General features: G+C 40.5%; 1 protein-coding gene across 3 annotated transcripts in view; it reads right to left on the reverse strand.

Annotated features, from left to right (window-relative positions):
- Positions 1–17,594, reverse strand: part of LOC121896989 (septin-7-like) — a 58,512-nt gene that overhangs the window by 15,905 nt on the left and 25,013 nt on the right. For all 3 annotated transcript variants that reach the window (XM_042411185.1, XM_042411186.1, XM_042411184.1), the window contains 3 exons: positions 12,323–12,429; positions 4,183–4,283; positions 3,938–4,072 (listed from right to left, as the gene is read on the reverse strand). In XM_042411185.1, coding sequence (XP_042267119.1) covers positions 3,938–4,072; positions 4,183–4,283; positions 12,323–12,429 — 343 coding nt within the window. The remainder of the gene's footprint in view (positions 1–3,937; positions 4,073–4,182; positions 4,284–12,322; positions 12,430–17,594) is intronic.

Below are 17,594 nucleotides of genomic sequence, written 5' to 3' on the forward strand. Positions count from 1 at the left end.
ATTCTGAAGAAAATGCCACACTGGCCTTCCTCAGTTTATTGCTGTTGAAAGCCTGTGCAGTTCAGTGGGTCACCAGCAGAGGGCCAAAGAAAACCATACATGTAGCCTACAGCAAAGACACAAAGGAAACCAAAGAGCCCAGCTGTGTGACTGACTTTTTGTCTCATGTGTTCTTCTTTTCTGGTGACAACTGATTGCTGTCATGCTGGGCTGATGAGGGATCGTCTTTGTAACGTTCCTATGGGCTCCCCATCTCTGCCTGACCGACTAGCGGGACTCGAATTCACTTGTGTGGCCAGAGAAAGAGAGCATGAGGAGGGTGGGCTGTTTGCAAGTGAGGGCAGTGTGTTGGGAAGTCAGTACGTGCTGCATAATGAGAGTAAAAATATGTAAAATGATGCATGTTGTGTGGATGCGGTTCTGTAATAAGTGTGTGTGTTTAGAGGGCGTGGGTAAAGTGAATGAGAGTAACTCATCCCAGGAATGCAGACGTACTAAGAGGGCAACAAAACAGCTGTTGAGTGGTTCACTAGTTCACAGAGGGACACAGAGGGAGTTTATGAACTACTTCAGAAGAACGGGGTCAGGTTTGTGTACGATGTAGCATCAGAGGGGTCCCCGGTGAGTGTGGCCCCTGATAAAACAGGAGTCGGTGTGTCTGGTGTGGGCAGGGGGGAGACTTGAGGACTGGAGGAGATAGTGACTGTCGAGGCACTTATACCTCTTTAGTCTTAAATCACAAACAGCCTCCGCACAGTGAAAGTGATTTATCAAACCAGCAGTGAGAGAGTTGGACTCGCTGGTGGAACTTTTTGGTATTCAATGATGTAAAACATCACAGACCAGCCAGGCTTGAAAACACGGGCATACAATGTACCTCTGTATGCCCGTGTACAGCTACATGTTTGTGACTTTTGGAGACAGCAGCATGCAAACTGCCTTTATTCAGCTGTTTGAGTCAAATTTAAAGGGGTTTATAGCCTGGTTAGAAACAAAATTCTGGCAATTTATTGTAAAAGCAAAATGATGTATTCCAGAGAGGTCCTCTGTCCTGACATTTACTGACTCGTTAGTCCCTCAAGAGTTCATGTGCATCTGTATGAACAATCCTGGAATAAATAAGAGTATGACATCAACATTTATTGTCATTTTTTGAGCTGTCAAATGCAGACAACTGTAGCAAACTGACTTTCAACATCCACTGTGCACTTACTGCATAAAGCTTTAAAGATACTGTATGATCTGTATGACTTAACAGTTGTGACGTGGGTGCACACAATGAATGTAAACATGAAACCCGGTTGGTTTTGTCATTTGACAAGACTCATTTCATTTTAATTAAATGGCTAGGAGAAAAAAGAAGAAAGGCAGTGTTACTTTGTGCGATTGTACTTTGAATGGAAAGCAAGAAGAAAAATACGGAGCCGCAGCTGGCTGGTCTGTTTTACAGCAAAGTTCAGTTTGATTTTTCTCACAGCACAGTCTCCGTCATGGCTATAGTAGCCAACAACATTAAAGCAAGCTCACTGCAGTTTATAATGATCTTTTGACAGCAGCCATCTAGTTAAAAGCAGGAGGAAGAACTTCATTTGAAAACTGATGATATCTGCTGGGAAAGAATGTGTAAGCATGTGAAAGTTTTCATTTCACATTAGATCCTGACAAATAGAATTCAATTTGATTCATAGAGTATAGTTGACAGCAGAGAAACTTCCCTTGATAGAACTTTTCCTTTTGTGCTCCATATGAAAAAAAGTATATTTTACAGAAAAACTCCTAGTGAATTTTATAATGGAGGGTGTCCTCTGTTGGGCTTGGGTTTTATTTTTTCCCTTCTTTTTTATGTGTGTATTATTGTCGATAAATTTATCTTTGTCTTCTTGCTTGCTTATTATTGACCCCATTTACACTTAAGCACTTAACGCATCTTGGGTGGATCGGATAGATATCAGATATGAAGGAAGCTGAGTATAAATGCATCCAAGAAGCACTGAAGATGGATTGGATAGACTGAATCCCACACAGCTGGAAATAAAATGTAGGAAATGCCAGAAATCTATCAGGTCACCCGAGAGTCGGATTGTTGATTGTTGCCACCCACTTGAAAATGAAATGAAAGCTGATCTGGCGGAAATGTTTTTCCAATTCTAAAATTCATCTAGGGAAAACTATTTGCAGTATTAAATCGATCCTAATTGGTACAGTATGTTGGTTGCCTCTAACTACGACATCAGCCTTGACAGCCAGTAGTTAACCTAAGAATTTATTCTTTTTGCCTCAGGATCAGTGCAACCCAGATCCAGAGTGTGAAGAGATAAAGGACAAATCCCCCCTAAAACACTTCCAATACTCTCAAAAAGCATCTATGGTCATGCTCTTTACATTCCTGGACACATTTCTTATGTCTTGTATATCTATCTTATTCTCATCACTGGCTAAATGTGGATATGATGCAACATGAAGATACTTCAAGCAAGCTGCAGTGACATGTTTATAGCAGGAAATGTTTCAGTTTTCAGAAACACCAACAGTGGATATCATTTTTATATGACTCATCTCTGAAGATTTATAAACAATCCAGAGATGATTCAGATCAGATTTAGCTGTCACTGAGCCATGCTGATGGATTTTAGGCTTTGGCGGCTGTGGTGGTGGGGGATGCTGATGCAGCTATATCGAGAAGCAAGGGAGTGTTCATGTGATATCAAGTGAACACACACACACCATCTGAGACGCTGCAAGATGAGAGAAGACAGAGTGTGTTTGTCTGAGATGAGAGGCCTGCTACAAGCCTTTACTGTGATTGGATAGCTCAGTGATGGAGAGCAGGAACTCTACTGAGCATGAGCAGAGCCGGGTTATATAACCTTTGTGGGTCACATCACTGGCTGCCAGCCTCCTCGACTGTGGCACAGACACATATAGACGCAAACATTCACTATGGCCTTTTGCTTCAGCTTGCATACCTGGGTGCAAAAGGTAGACTTTTCTTAGAGTGGGGTCTTCAAACCAAAAAGAGGTCAAAGAATCTGCAGGTTTTCATCTAATAATAATAAACAGACTCACATAGGAAGCATCTCGACCAGAACAAAACCACCTTCCTTCTTGCTAACTGCTGCTTCTAAAATGCTGGTTTTATCTTCCATTTTTAGGTAAAAGTACATGGTTGGAACTATGATATGCAATTATAGCCTGGGTACAAACTTAAAGCTGCTATAACCAATATTTTTTATATTAACATTGCATCAAATTACTATGTGTAACACAAAAGAGGTCACTGGTAGTGATGAGTCCACTGAGAGTTATCACCTGACGCTACAGTTCCCTTCTGCTCTACAAAGCTTTTTAGCTTTCAGCTCATTATTTCGGTTTTACTGTCTGCAGCTCGACTGTTTTGGTTCATTCTCACCACTCTTCTCAGTATAGTTTCCAGTGGCAGGCAGATGTTTTCTGAAAATAAGCTCTAACCCGTTGTACTTTACCTGCTCAGCACCAAACAGCAGATCAACAAAGTTAGTGACTAGCTGGTGAACATGGTGGAGCGTTTCGCAGCTAAAGAGCCAGATATTTTTCTCTGGAGTTGGTTGACACCGAAACATTTTTCCAAGCGTGTCTTTAAACAACAGTCAGGTCAGGTGTCCATATGAGCAGTGAAAGAGGTTTTGTGCCATGTGTTTCATTCTCTAAAAACTGTACTGAGATTTTACACAGACGCACAGAACTGAAAATTGAAAGTCTGATGTGGCCAAAAATATTTTAAAACATGTCTCATGGTTCTAACACAGCATCCATTTTTGGCACAAACAAAGGGGAATGCAACTAGTGTCATATTAAGATCATTTCTTCTCTTTATTTCCTCATTCTGTTTCACCTACAGTAAGTGCACATTGCCTCTTCCGTCTCATCTTAATGCATCAACATCTCATACTTCACTTACCCGTGACCAGAGGGTGCAATGAAATATAGGCAGCAGTGGACTCTGTTGTCTGGCATCGATCTGCGGTTCACCCTCGACTCTGCATTCAGGAAGTCCTCGCACTTACTGTCGATGTAGTTTATAACAGGCTGCCAACTGGGAAGATGTCAAGCAGAGGAAGAGCAGGAAAAACATTAGATCAGGATTCAAAATCTAATGATGCTACTTCTCTGGACAACAAAAAGTCAGATTATGAGAAGACTCACCAGTTGCTGTTGTCCACTGCATCTCCAAACCCGGGTGTATCGACAATGGTTAGTGTCAGCTGGACCCCTCCTTCTTTGATCAGCACTTTGGACTGCTCCACCTGAAACACACAAACATACACACTGTTTAGTTCACTAGACACAAAAAACCTTGACTTGAGTTCAGTCCTTGGTCTCTAACCAGCTGAATCTGAATGGAAACACATGTCCTTCATCTAAACCCTGGCTGTTCCAGTGTTTTGATAATCTTTCCGCATTTGTGCAGATTCTACACTTTGTAAATACACATCAGAATACAATTTGGCAAAAGGAATGTGCCCACACACACTGGCTTACATGTTTATTATGTGACAGTATCCTCTCACACATGGCCAAAACTACTAAAATTGTTTGGCAGATGAAATCCTGCAAAACTGACCAATGTGCACTAACAGCACACATACAAAACATGGCCTAAGCAATGAGTTTGCATTGTGTGCAGGTTCAACACACATGAGCATGTTTTTTAAACTATGATGATGTAAACTTTAATTTTAATACAGTTGATTCATGTGTCAGATTGTCAGAGTTTCCTTTTAGCAAATGCCAACAAAATTACAGGATTTTTGAATCTATGTGCAATCATCTGCATTACCATACAGCAATATTTCAAAAGAAAGATGGCAACATGGTGCTCATGCTGATGGAGAACAAGCCACTTTAAAAGGTATATTATGCAGGATTTTCCTAAAAAGCAATGTACAAACTCATACAAAAGTAGTCCCTCTCAATCATCACTTATGACCCACTAGAAGTGTGTGGCGGTGTCTGTATCTGCAGAGACTCTGCTCTCTGCCTGTATTTTTCTTATTATTTTGTTGTGTTGGGGGCGCCTCTGGGTGTCCAACCTTTGGGCAGTGGGTGTGTAGCCCCCAGCCAATAACAGTGCGAAGGGACGAGTAGGGAAAGAATGGACTGGAGGAAAATAACAAAAAGAACTGGAGTTGCTTTAGCTCTGATGTCACACTGATGTCAGTCATATCAGTTATTGTAATTGCAATAGTATTTATGTCAACATCCAAGCCGTAATTACAACTTGGAAACTCAGATTTTTCTTAAAGCCAGCTGCATTCAGCTGCATGTCGGTCATAAAAAAAATCTACCTGTCAATTCTATGAACTCTCCTCAAAGACAATGGCTGCTTCTCCTGCTGTGCTCTGCAGAGTGACTGACATGTTTTCTTGCTGTTCTACGATTAATGCTGAAGTGCCTGAGAGTCGAGCAAATAGAGACGCCTCACGTCAGCCAAAGTCATTTGAATTCAAGGAGATTAAACCAACATTTATTGTTAAATGTAGGAATTTTTCCCATCTCTACCATCAATCCCATATGAAACGTGGTGTGAGGTCAGTCAGAGTTAGCTAGCTACAGCTCACATCTGTCAGTGCATTGGCTGTTTAGGACAAATAAACACTCTAGCAGTCAAATTCAACTGAATAACATGGGACAAAAACTCACAGTTGTGAGGTGAGTGCGGGGCCGGGTGTGTGGTTGTGTGTCTGGCTTTCAATGCATTTTTTGAAAAGGTGAAGGGGACTTATTCAGGGAGAGACAAGGTGTTAAGTTGCACTGCAAAATCTCTGCTGATTGAAATTTAATAAATACAAAACATCTTCATCAAAAGCAAGCCATGGAAAATGCATTCAATACTCTCAAAAACCATGTAAGACTACAAAATGTGTTTTGCTGCAAATGGGCTAAGATATGCCAACATCTTGGTTTAAGTCATGTCAGACTGCTACTACTACTACTACTACTACTACTACTACTACTACTACTACTACTACTACTACTACAGGCAAGTGTTGTTCAGGATTAATGTGATAAATACTATAAAAATATAAAAACATAAAACTAACTAGTACTGCTAATTACTACTCTAAATTTCTGTAGCAGATCTGACTGACTGATTTTCTGTGATTGGCTTAAGTTAGAAACAGAAAACGCAGAAAAACAAAACCACTCCCTCTCACTCTTCAGTCACATATGTTCACATTCAGATCCATCATTTCCTGCAGCTCGTCTGCCGTTCCCTCGCTTCGCCGCATACTTTCACAAGGCCATCTAGTTATTTTAGGATCACCCCTTTAACTCAAACTGCAGCCCTCTCGCTCTAAAACAAACATTCTTCAGCTTCCACAAACCTTCAGATAATCCGTCTGACTTTATAGCTGAGCATATATATATCATGCACCACATTCAATTGACATATCTGAGCTTAATTGTGCCTCCAGCGTGTGTGTAAGAGTGTGTGTTTGTACTGTAAGTGTTTGTGCATGACATGTCGGCCATCTCAAAACCAAATCTGCTATTTCGACCGTTTCCGCGAAGAAAAACAGATTGAGAGAAAACCTCAAAAATGTCGTCAGACTCAACACCATCATTTAAAAGAAATCTGATCTAGGGGAATGCAAGTGAGCGACAAAACATGAGAGATTGTTCTGGAATATAAATACTCTGACCCCGTCTCTTCCCCTCAGCCTCAGACCGCAGCACCCATGGCAAACACACACATAGACACACTAACTGCTACTTGCAGGAGAGCATGCATGCCCGCATTGAGCTCATGGGGTTCACATGAGGTTCGATATGAGTGACAGACCGAGGGGAGCTTGGAGCTCAAGTTTTCTTAATGTTTTCAGTCTCGCCCAGCCAGAGTAAATTTAGCACTGCTCTGCTGCAAAGAATGAAACATAACAGGGCTGCTGTCATGCAGAGATGAAAAAGATACAGCAAAGTCACCGGATTTGTTTCTACGATCCATAATTTAGGACACACTGCATGAGAGGAAGGATTCAGGACCAAAATCAGAATCTGAAAGTTTAAATTAAAAATGAGCTATAAGTTTTGGAGATTTCTGAATGTTAGTGTAAAAAAACATCAGATATATAACTATGATATTGGGAATATTTGTATTTCCAGTAATTGAAGGATTGCATGGGTTTCTATGTTTTGTAGAAATCTACAACAAAACCTTACTTTTTCAATTTTACTTTCAGTATGTTTTTTACAAAAAAGTTTTTTTATTTTAACAAAAGAAAGTTATCAAATGTTAACTGTTATCTAAACACAAGCAGCAATGCAAGAACTTTTCCAAAACATAAAAGTCTAAAATCTGACTGTAAAAGAAGATTCTTGATCTTGGGACCCATTCATTTGACAAAAGAATCTGAACTCAAGATCCACTTACTAGCTTTTTACACAGCTTTCATTCGCATCTCACAGCCTTCCATCAGCAAATAGTTTCCCAAGTTGTCATGGGGTTGATTTGGCTGAACAAAGTTCCATACTCAGGCCATCTGATGACAACTGAGCAAACTGGATTTGCTGAGGCGGACTGTGAGATGTGATGAAAGCACTGGAAAAAGCTCTGAAGCAGATCTCAAGTTAAGATTATTTTGTCAAAAAAAATGATCCAACTTTCAGCACTTGATGGTTTTGATACTCAGTGCTCTGGACACATTTTAGTGGGCACCGAAACAGTGTTGAGGTTCAATATCAAGGCCTAGACATCTGATATCATGTAGACTTATGGAAACTTTTCTGATCTCTATTAGCTGACCTCTAAAAGGCATATTTAGTCAAGTTAAAAGTCCTATAAAGTCTTTAAAAGCTGAGATACAATATGACAGGTGACTGAATGACTGAGCTGTCGTGCCTATACACAAGCTTGTGTTTTTGCTCCATCCTAATCTAGTGTTTACAATATAAGGTATAAGCATCAAGTTGTCTCTCTCTGTCCAGTTAAAAAGGCGGGTTCATCCAAATTACAAAAAAACCCCTCTCTTACCTCTAGTAGGGCTGAGTATTGGTGCTCACACACAGTAAAAACTGTTGAGTACCAAAGGTCGGCACTGCACGTCTGGTGAGATTTGTTGTTTCTTGTTAACTTATACTATGATCAGATATTTTATTTAAAGTACGAGTGTGTGGGATTTAGTGGTGAGGTTGCAGATTGCAACCAACTGAATACTGTTTGGTTTGTCCATTCTGGGCTACTGCAGAAACATGGTGGTGCAACATTGCAGGCTCCATGGAAGAGGACCTGCTCCCTATGTGGATGTAAAGGGCTCATTGTAAGGTAACGAAAACGCAACGATTCTTATGTTCAGGTGATTGTACACTCATTAAAACCAGTGTTTCCCTATAATTGCACAGGCCTGGCTTCCAGGCCAATGAGAACCCCTGCCAGGCCAATTTTTTTTTTTTTTTAATGCCAAAAATAGCACCAAATATCCCTGTATTCGGAAATCAATAGCTTTGGGACCCTCTGTGTAGAGCTGTTCCGAAACATGAGCCAACCTCTGTATCGTTGCCTGGGAAACGCTTGGTAGCATAGTTCCTGTAAGGAATAGGACACCATCAGAAATATAACTATGATATTGGAAATATTTGTATTTCCAGTAGTTGAAGGACTACATGGGTTTCTATGTTTTGTAGAAATCTATAGCTCCTTTAAGAAATAGGGCAGTGAGTGATGTATGTCCGTAGCGAGTGAGTGGTTGAGCGAGTGTGAGAGAACGAGCAGCAGAAAGGTGATGGTGAACGCGAACGGAGCAGAGGAAAAGGTTAGCAGTAAGTTGTCAGTCTGGCAGTAAATGTACAGACTACAGTGTATCAGGTGATAAATGCTGCAGCTTCTCAAGGCAAAAAAAGTCACGTCTGTTTCCTCAACTGCTGAAAAAGTGAAGTGGTTAGCTCCAAAGTTAGCAACAATGGGTTAGCCTAACCTGATGACGCTAAACAGAGAAACAGAGAACAGAGAAATGTGTGTCCTAGTTTTGGCATTGGTACCAAAATTCAAAATTTAATCAAATTAGCGTTAGTATTGAAATATTTCAATGGAATATGAAGGACATATAGTGGTATCTAACCATACTATAGCTTTCTTCCCATCCACACCATTATAATGTTTGAGTGGAATTCTCTTTGTGGCATTTATAGACATCACTTGTTCATGTATTTTTATATAATCATTTGCATAATCAATGCCTGCAAACTGCTTTACAAGACTACCTGTTCTGCTCCATTTCATCACACAAATATGTCATACACTTTGAGTAAAAAAGTAGGAAAAAAAAAAAGAAAAAACGATGATGTAACTAATTTAGCCATGTCAGTAGTTGTATTAGGGGACCCGCAAAAATGAGAAAATACTACTACATATGTCAACACCGTAGATCCGTATCATGACAGAAATAAGAATTTCTGCTAAAGAAAAAGCCAGCTCACTTAAGCAAAGTGGTCCATGACTCAGATAGGAGGCGGTCAAGGGTGTGACAGTCATGTAGATGGATGAGCATTCGGGTACAACAGATGTTCTCTGACAGCAACTTTCATAAAAACCCTGAGGCAGCCCTTGGAATAAGAGAATTTTCCATGCAAGCACTGAAATTGATAAAATTATGCTGACACAACACATAAAAAAAAGGAAAAGAATCTGTTGTCTCAATAAATATGCAGCCAAGATGCACTGATACTGCAGACAAACGGATTCATTTTAGGGGTTGTTTTATGTTGTTCTTTTAAATGTACAGCTTTATTTTACTCACAGAAATTAATATCTGGCAACTAGAAGAGACAGGTGTGTATATGGAGCATGTGTGGGTGTTATGCTCTTGTATTAATGTGCAAAGACAACAGTGTACAGTATGAGTGGGAGTCAAATCCTGCTGCAAAGTGATTTGACAAAGTGCATGTGGAAGCAGATTTTATGATTAGGCAAATAATTTATTTATCATGTAAAGAGAGGTTTTTCATCTTTTTAGCATTATGTTTGTACTGTATATATGCAAATGTGTGTGTGTGTGTGTGTGTGTGTGTGTGTGTGTGTGTGTGATGGTGTTACATTTCATGGGAACATTCTTGCCCTCCTGCTGACACTCTCAGACCCCAGGGGGGGATACAGGGACTTTCACCCAATTCCCTGTTTTTCTTTGTCGCTTTCTTCCATCACCTTTTACTAACCCATCGTTCCCTCAGTCCTCACATACACACTGGTTTTATTCCTGCTTTTTTCCTCCCCCTCTTCCTTTTGTCCTCTCCTCTCCTCCCACCTGCATCCCTCCCTCGCTCTTTTGCTCTTCTATCCACAACTCTTCTCTCTTCCACATTGTACACTCTCCATCTCCTACTCTTCATCACAACCCTTCTCCCTTTTCTCAAACTGGTTCTCCTCCCTCCCTCTGTCCTCTGCTCCTCACTGCTGCTCCAGATGCAGCCTCCCTCCTCCTCCTCCTCCTCAGTTTGTCATGACCATAAAAGGATAAAACCAGGCCCTGTGGCCTTGCTGTTTCTCTCTTAGTTCCTCTATCCTTCGTTCTCTCTCTGCTTTTCCACGATACTCCATCCCTCTCCTTCTCCAGAATCTCTGGCTCCCTCCCTTCTTTCCCCTCTCTGCCCTTTAGCCTTTTACCCTCAGTGACAGCGTGACAACGAGGGCTGGTTCAACCAATGTGGCTTTGAAGCCTGATAATATTTATGGTTGAAGATGTAAGCAGCTATGCTTTCTTCTGAGGGAATTCATATACTAATTCATTCAAGACTGAGCAGCTCCTTAGAAGAGTTCACCAAGGTTTTGGGAGACTGATCCATTGATCAAATTACCTTTAAAGTTATTTAAAGTGACTAACAATCTTGAAACTGTATCGGATTTCTCTCAAACATCTAGACATGAAGAGCTTCTATAGATTGCATGTTGCTCATGTTATAGTGACAGAGTGGTCAGAGAGAACTCGTGTTTGCCTGTGGTGAGTACTGATAACAAAAAGGTCTTGAGTCAGGTCTGTTCAATGTTCAGACAAAGGTAGTATCTGAGGACAACAACATCTACTGTAGTAATGCATTATACTGAAACGTTTGCTGAGATCTTCGAAGTGCTCGTTTTAAGTCTTTTGACAAATGAGGTGAAATGAGAGAGCAGGTCATGGTGGGCTGACGTGACACACCTGGAGGTGGAACGAGAGTCAAAACTCGCACACACCTGACATGCACTTTGTCTAAACTGCCACTATGACACAACCAAAACAAACCTGAGGGAGACGACTGTTCTTTCCAACTGTCAGGTGTGTTTCTGTCATTGACTCATTACAACTGACCAGGCTTTTCTTTGTATAAAGATTATTTTTATTAGATATGTCCAAGGTATTTTTACCCTTGATTTCATATTGTCACTTTCCAACATAATACAGCTGCACAGAGCACACAAAAATACGGCTGACAGCTGAATAGTTTTACACAAAGAAAAGCTTCAGCTTTCCTCTAATGGTCATTTATAATGTTTTGCTCAGTGTGCTGGATCGGTGAAGGGAGGAGTGTCAGGGTGGATCTGTTGAGACAGGAATGTTTACACAGTCTTTTTTCACTGTATGAACAAAATACTTAAGTTTCCAGCCGGCAGCAGAGCTTCAGAGCGGCGGTTCCTGAACAGCAGGTGGTGGGACAGAAGTACCCTGATGATCAGACTGAAATGTTTCGCCAAAACCAATCAACCATGAGTGAAGTTTTCTTTCTGCCAACGTCAATTTCAGTTATGTTTTCAATGCTGATTTTAGAATTGTAAGTTGGTAACACATCCTCGTGGCTGTTCCTTTTCTTAATCACTTACAAAACTCTGACTGGCCGTCAGTGAGCACAACACCACTTATTTAATCAGCTGGGGGAAAAAAAAAATCAGGGACGTGGGCAGCAATTCAGAGCTCTGCAAGCAAACTCGCGAGCGCTACCATGCCACTGAACGTTTGCCTCTGGGCTGTAAGGTGACTGATATGTCTTTTTGGGGGGGAAAGCTGAATAATAATCATATAACTTTTATAGGCTATTTCTGTAGTAATTACCTTGAACTGCATGTTTCCACATCAGTCCCTGTCCCTGTCTCACAACAACAGGATACTCATTTTGAACTAAACTAGGTCATCAGTATATGAGGTCATCAGCCAGTCATCACCCACTTACAATAGCTGTCACTTGAGAGTTTCTTTGGAGGACATATAGGATGTAAACATGTGCGGTGTAGTGTCTAAACTTTTGACCTACTTGGAGTGAACTTTGATAAAACAGTTGTGATGCCTAATGAGTCCTAATGCTTAACGAGTAAGCTCACCTGGACAGTCTTCTTGATGCGCTGGGATGGCCCGGGGTAATCCTTGGAGTACAGGTCAGTCAGGAACAGAGAGTTAATGAGTGTTGATTTACCAAGACCGGATTCACCTGAGGACAAACACATAAATTCAACCACGTTACATATTAAACTGATAAAAAAGATTCATTTTGTGGGAAGGCAATAAAAACACAGCATTTTATTTGAGAGAAGCACAGGAAATGGAAAGACCTACTAGCCACATGATATGAGCATGTATGCTTACACTACAAACGTATTAAAAACCATACTCAACCATGCATTACACACACACACACACACACACACAGACTGGAGCAGAGGAAATAAAGGAGATTCATTGTCTGTAAGGGAAAAGGTCAGGAGCTCGTCTGCCAGCAAGAAAAGCTTTCTGATTGAGGGAATAAAACATTTCCTCTCCACCTCCTGCTCACTCTCTCCCTCACCATCCCCGTCTATCCGATCTTCCTCCGTCCCTCCCACTCAAAGCTTCCCTTTTCTCTCCTTACTGTGCCAACTTTCCATCCCCTGCTCCCATGCTAACGTTAAGCAGCAGCCACACAAACACACAGTTAACATTTACTTGACAAAGAGCACATCCACTCCAAACATACACATTGCATACGCTCTCTCACACACACACACACACACACACACACACACACACACAATGCTGTGATTAATGGCTGAGCATCTGGCTCGTGTCTCATGAAAAGGCGTTGGGGAGGAGTGTTTGATCGGAGGGAAAGAGGGCCGCTTGTCCTAGCGAGACCTCTGACTGACTCCCACCACGCCAACACATTGCTTTTCAGCCTTTGAAAAACCGAAGCCGGCACTTCCCTGGCAACTGTGACCAAACACGAACAAAACCTGTGTACACAGTAGCTGGAGGGGGTGTAGTGTACTTACTAAAATCTGAGAATTAAAAGAAAAATTCCGAAGGATACAGAGCATTGAAAAAACACCGGGGGTTACATTTATAATATCAAAGTGAATCCAATTTCAAACAAAACAGCAATATGTCACAATTTTAAGACAGTTATTTTCAATATATCGATTAATAGCAATGTAACAATACGGGTATTTGTATTGATGATGTTTAGTTTGGTGTCGGCCTTTCTTCTGTTAACTACAGACTATGAACTGCTTTGCCAAGCCAGTCAGGTTAGCCCCTCGTTGTATATCTCATATGGTGAACACATAAGAGAAATCAGAGCTGGGAGAGCCTGCCGTGTGTAGATCTGTAGTTTGAAGGCTTTATGGTGTCCTGGTTAGTCGTATTAAAGGCTTTTTATCATGATACTCAAACCTCAGAATGCCTTCAATTGTTTCTCTAATTATGAATATGCTGCACTTGTCTTAATAGATGTTTTTTAGTTTCCATTGACAGAAAGCAGTCTTTTTGATTGACAATTGTTGACATTTGTTGTTTTTTTCTCTTCTTTTCAACAGCTTCATTTAGTAAGAATTATGTCCTACGAGCAGTATGTTTAAATTTGTAAAAGTAAATGTATCCTCTGCATTTTTTTGTGTATAGTTACATCCAGATGATTAAATCTGTTGATTATCTTTTGGATTAGTTGATTACTTGTTTAGACTAAAAAAGTTTTTAAAAAGTCATTTTAAAAAAGGATGTCAGAACTCAGAATGTCTTCAAATTGCTCATTTTGTGTGACCTGAAGTCCAAAATCCAAAGAGAAAAAGGGAAATGTTCACATTTGACAGGTTGGAATAAACTAATGTTTGGCATTTTTGCATGATAAATAACTAAAACAATAACTTTTACCACCATTATTAAAATAGTTATGGATTCATTTTTAAGTTGACATTGATAGGGCAGAGAATCACATTTCTTTTATCAGTGTTTAACTCCATTTACTCTTTGTTACTATTGAGCCATTTAGAGTGCGTTGCTGTGAAATATGTATTTTGTGCAGCACTTCCTTTCTTCTGAAACCATTTTCTTTTACTGGGGAAAATAAAACTAACCTTGAAGTGACATCAAGTATGCTAAGATAGAATATAAATTGTGCCTTTGAATATCTGTGTTGCAAACAGGCAAAGACCCTACTGCATTCAGTCAGAGAAATCGAGCTGCTCTTGTAATCTGAGAAAAATATGCACGGTGTTGCCAACTTGTATGACTTTCGCAACAATCTGTGTTCAGTCTGAAAGCAGAAGTCTGGAGGTTTTCCATTTCAAAATGATGATCAGATGCTTCTCCAGTAATTCTATATTGATGAGCAATTTTGTAGAGAAGTGACAGCTGACAAAGTCTCTCGTGCAGTATCTGGGGCTTATGAAAGTAGTGCTCCTGGTTGAGGGTCAGTCAGCTCAAATGTTACTTTTTACAATTTCACTGTAAAAATGTTTTCCTTTAAGCACCATTTCACAGGTATATTTTATGTATGGGAATATAAATTCTCCTTTTATGTCTTTCAAATCAGCAACCTGCTGGGGAGGAACATCTGCAGGGAGAACTGTTTCATTCTTTCTTTCAACAGGACATCTGTGGTTACCATCAGTCCATGTTGACCTGAGGTGAAGCCTTGGTGGATTCCAGTCTTTACTCCTTCTTAACCCTTCGGCTGCCCCATGTGTGTGTTTGCTCAGTTATGGATGATTTTCTGTCTCCGTGTGAGTTATGAACCGCACTTTGTCTCTGTGTCTCCTGCTGCCTCTGCAGCCAGACGACAGCCGACTCTTCCCGTTTGACGGACTGTTTGGAGTTAGAGGTCAAGCACGTACACACACACACACACACACACACACGCATATACACAAAGGCCATTTCATGATGAGAGAGCACAGATATATAAAACACTCCTCCTCTTCAGTAAAGGGAACATTGCTCCCCACCCTACAAAGGAGGGAAGGTTATCTAAACAAGGAGGGGAAAGGCTACTTATGTGTGTTTTGGGGTGTATATATATCCCTAATGCTGAACTTTATGTCTGCCCCTCTTGTTCGCTTTGCTCTAGCTGAGTCAATTGGTAGGTTAGTGTCATTACTGATGCTAACTCGACAAAACAAACAGCAGGAAATGAAGTGAAATGTGTAACCTAACAATGACCCCAGTGGCCTCACATGGAGGCTGCAGCTACATCACACAACTTAACAAACCTGAACTGAAAAGCAATTTAACAGGTGTGATGGATTAATGATGGAATATCTGAAGAAACACTATACAGCACTCATGGCTGGCTGAAATATCTGTAGTTATGCATAAAGGACCACTTTAGAGTTATAAGAAAACATTAATCCTAAAGATCACGTTTAGGTAATAAAACCCAGTGATGTTTGTGGTAGTGTGAAATCCATTTGATGGAGGTTCTGATGAATTAGGTTATTTTTATGGAAATAGTTTAAATTCAATCTAACAACTAAATCTAGCTTGCTAGCTGGCTAATGTATTTGGTTAGCTAGCCACTGCTGCTGTGTTCAAAATATATTTATTTTAAGACAAACCAGCATAGTGAAGTCAAAAATACTTTTTCTTATATGTGCACTATTTTAATTGTTCTGCTATTACTTGGTATGTAAGCATTTTTTCCTCTCTTCCCTCTTATTGTGAAATATTAAACTATTTTTGATGACTCATCCTGCACTCTGAGTACTCAGTTTGATGTGATTTGCGGTGACCAGCTAAGTCCTTGAAACCACATTTAACCGTTAGCGTATGGGTCGTAGTAGCTGGCAGAGGGGTTATCATGGGTCAGAGGTGTGTGTTTGGGTTAAAAATGTTCTCCCTTGTTCTCCTGACCTCCTTCTATGACAACAAGGGAAGAAGGTCCTGCTCCAAATTTTCAGTTTCACTCGGCCATTTCACTAGGACTTTAAATTGTCCGCTTCACTGAGGGAGTCTGCTAGCTAGTTAACACATGTAGCTTGAGCACGGCTGTCAGCACAGTTAGCCTGAACAAACTGAGAGCATGAACTTGGGCTAAAGCCAAGACATCATTACTGCCCTTATTATAATAGTCATTTTATTTTAAAATGACATACAGTATGAAATCTTTTTAAGATATCTGTCTTTTCTTTGTAGAACTATATTTCTTGTTATCAATACTAACAGACCATGACAGCGCCATTCATGGCTGTTGGGAGTCACAGATTAGACACAGATGCATTATGAGAAAAACAATGGAGAGTGTATGAAAACATTGGACACTATTTGAATGGCTGATTCCTATTTGAAATATATCCACCTTATTACATATTATCTAATAATAAAAATGTATCTTATGATCAATTTTTCTCTGCCTTGCCTAAAAAATGACAACCGTATAAGCAAGCTAGCCTATAATTTGTTGACTTGAATAATTTGATGTGTTTTCACAAACGTTAACCTTATATTCTCTGCTAGGCTTCATGTATTCCAAATAACATGTTTTTTCATGCGTCGCCACCTGTTTTATGACAGATGGCTCTCCACTCTGAAAGTGCTGCCCTATATCTTCATGACAGTTTTAAGTGTCTTCTGTGTGAACCTCATCAGGTTGCTTAACCTGTGTGAAAGCAGGGTGACGGTGGCATTTCAGGACAGAGAGTCATGGGTCAAAGGTTTCGCTCTCTGTTCCTGACAGGCTCTGTCTGTGGTCTTGCTGAAATAGCCCATTCTTGTCTGTGGTACAGATGTGATACTGAAATCTGTCATCTCAAAAGTCAAGGCAGGGGCCCAAACAACCTAAACCCTGTACTGAGCTCACCTAACATCCTACTGTCCAAGTGTCTCAGTGTATCCTGAACAAACATCACGTTGGCTGCTCAAATGAACCAAACTGGTTTTACAAACACTGTAATGTTTGGTGCAAACAAACCAGGGAGGAGCAGGTTTCTGTATCTCTTTCTACAGATATGGATGGTTATAGTTAGCTTGCTGACGAAGGTTTATAACCAGTCGAACTTGACTTAAGCATTTTGATCTCCATTTGTGAGATTAATAAGCAAACAAATTGTAAAAGTTAACATTTTACCAAATCAAATGCTGTGGAAAACTGTGAGTGATTGGTTATTAATGATTGTACAGATGAAACGGAGGATTTGTAGCTAAAAATGACAGGTTAGTTTCTCTGACTGAGAGGACTACAGTGTGACGGATGTTTCAGTCAGTCACAGCGGTACTCTAAGCCCCCCTGAGGGCAGGTCCGTCCCAATTAGCCTCCCTCTTTCAGCTTTAATTAAATATTGGTTCCACATGACAACTGGAAGCGCAGTGCCAGCTCTGACAGACTAATGACCTGAGCGTCAGTGATGG

The sequence above is a fragment of the Thunnus maccoyii genome, chromosome 5 (assembly GCF_910596095.1).
Source record: "Thunnus maccoyii chromosome 5, fThuMac1.1, whole genome shotgun sequence".
In the NCBI taxonomy this organism is placed as follows: domain Eukaryota; kingdom Metazoa; phylum Chordata; class Actinopteri; order Scombriformes; family Scombridae; genus Thunnus; species Thunnus maccoyii.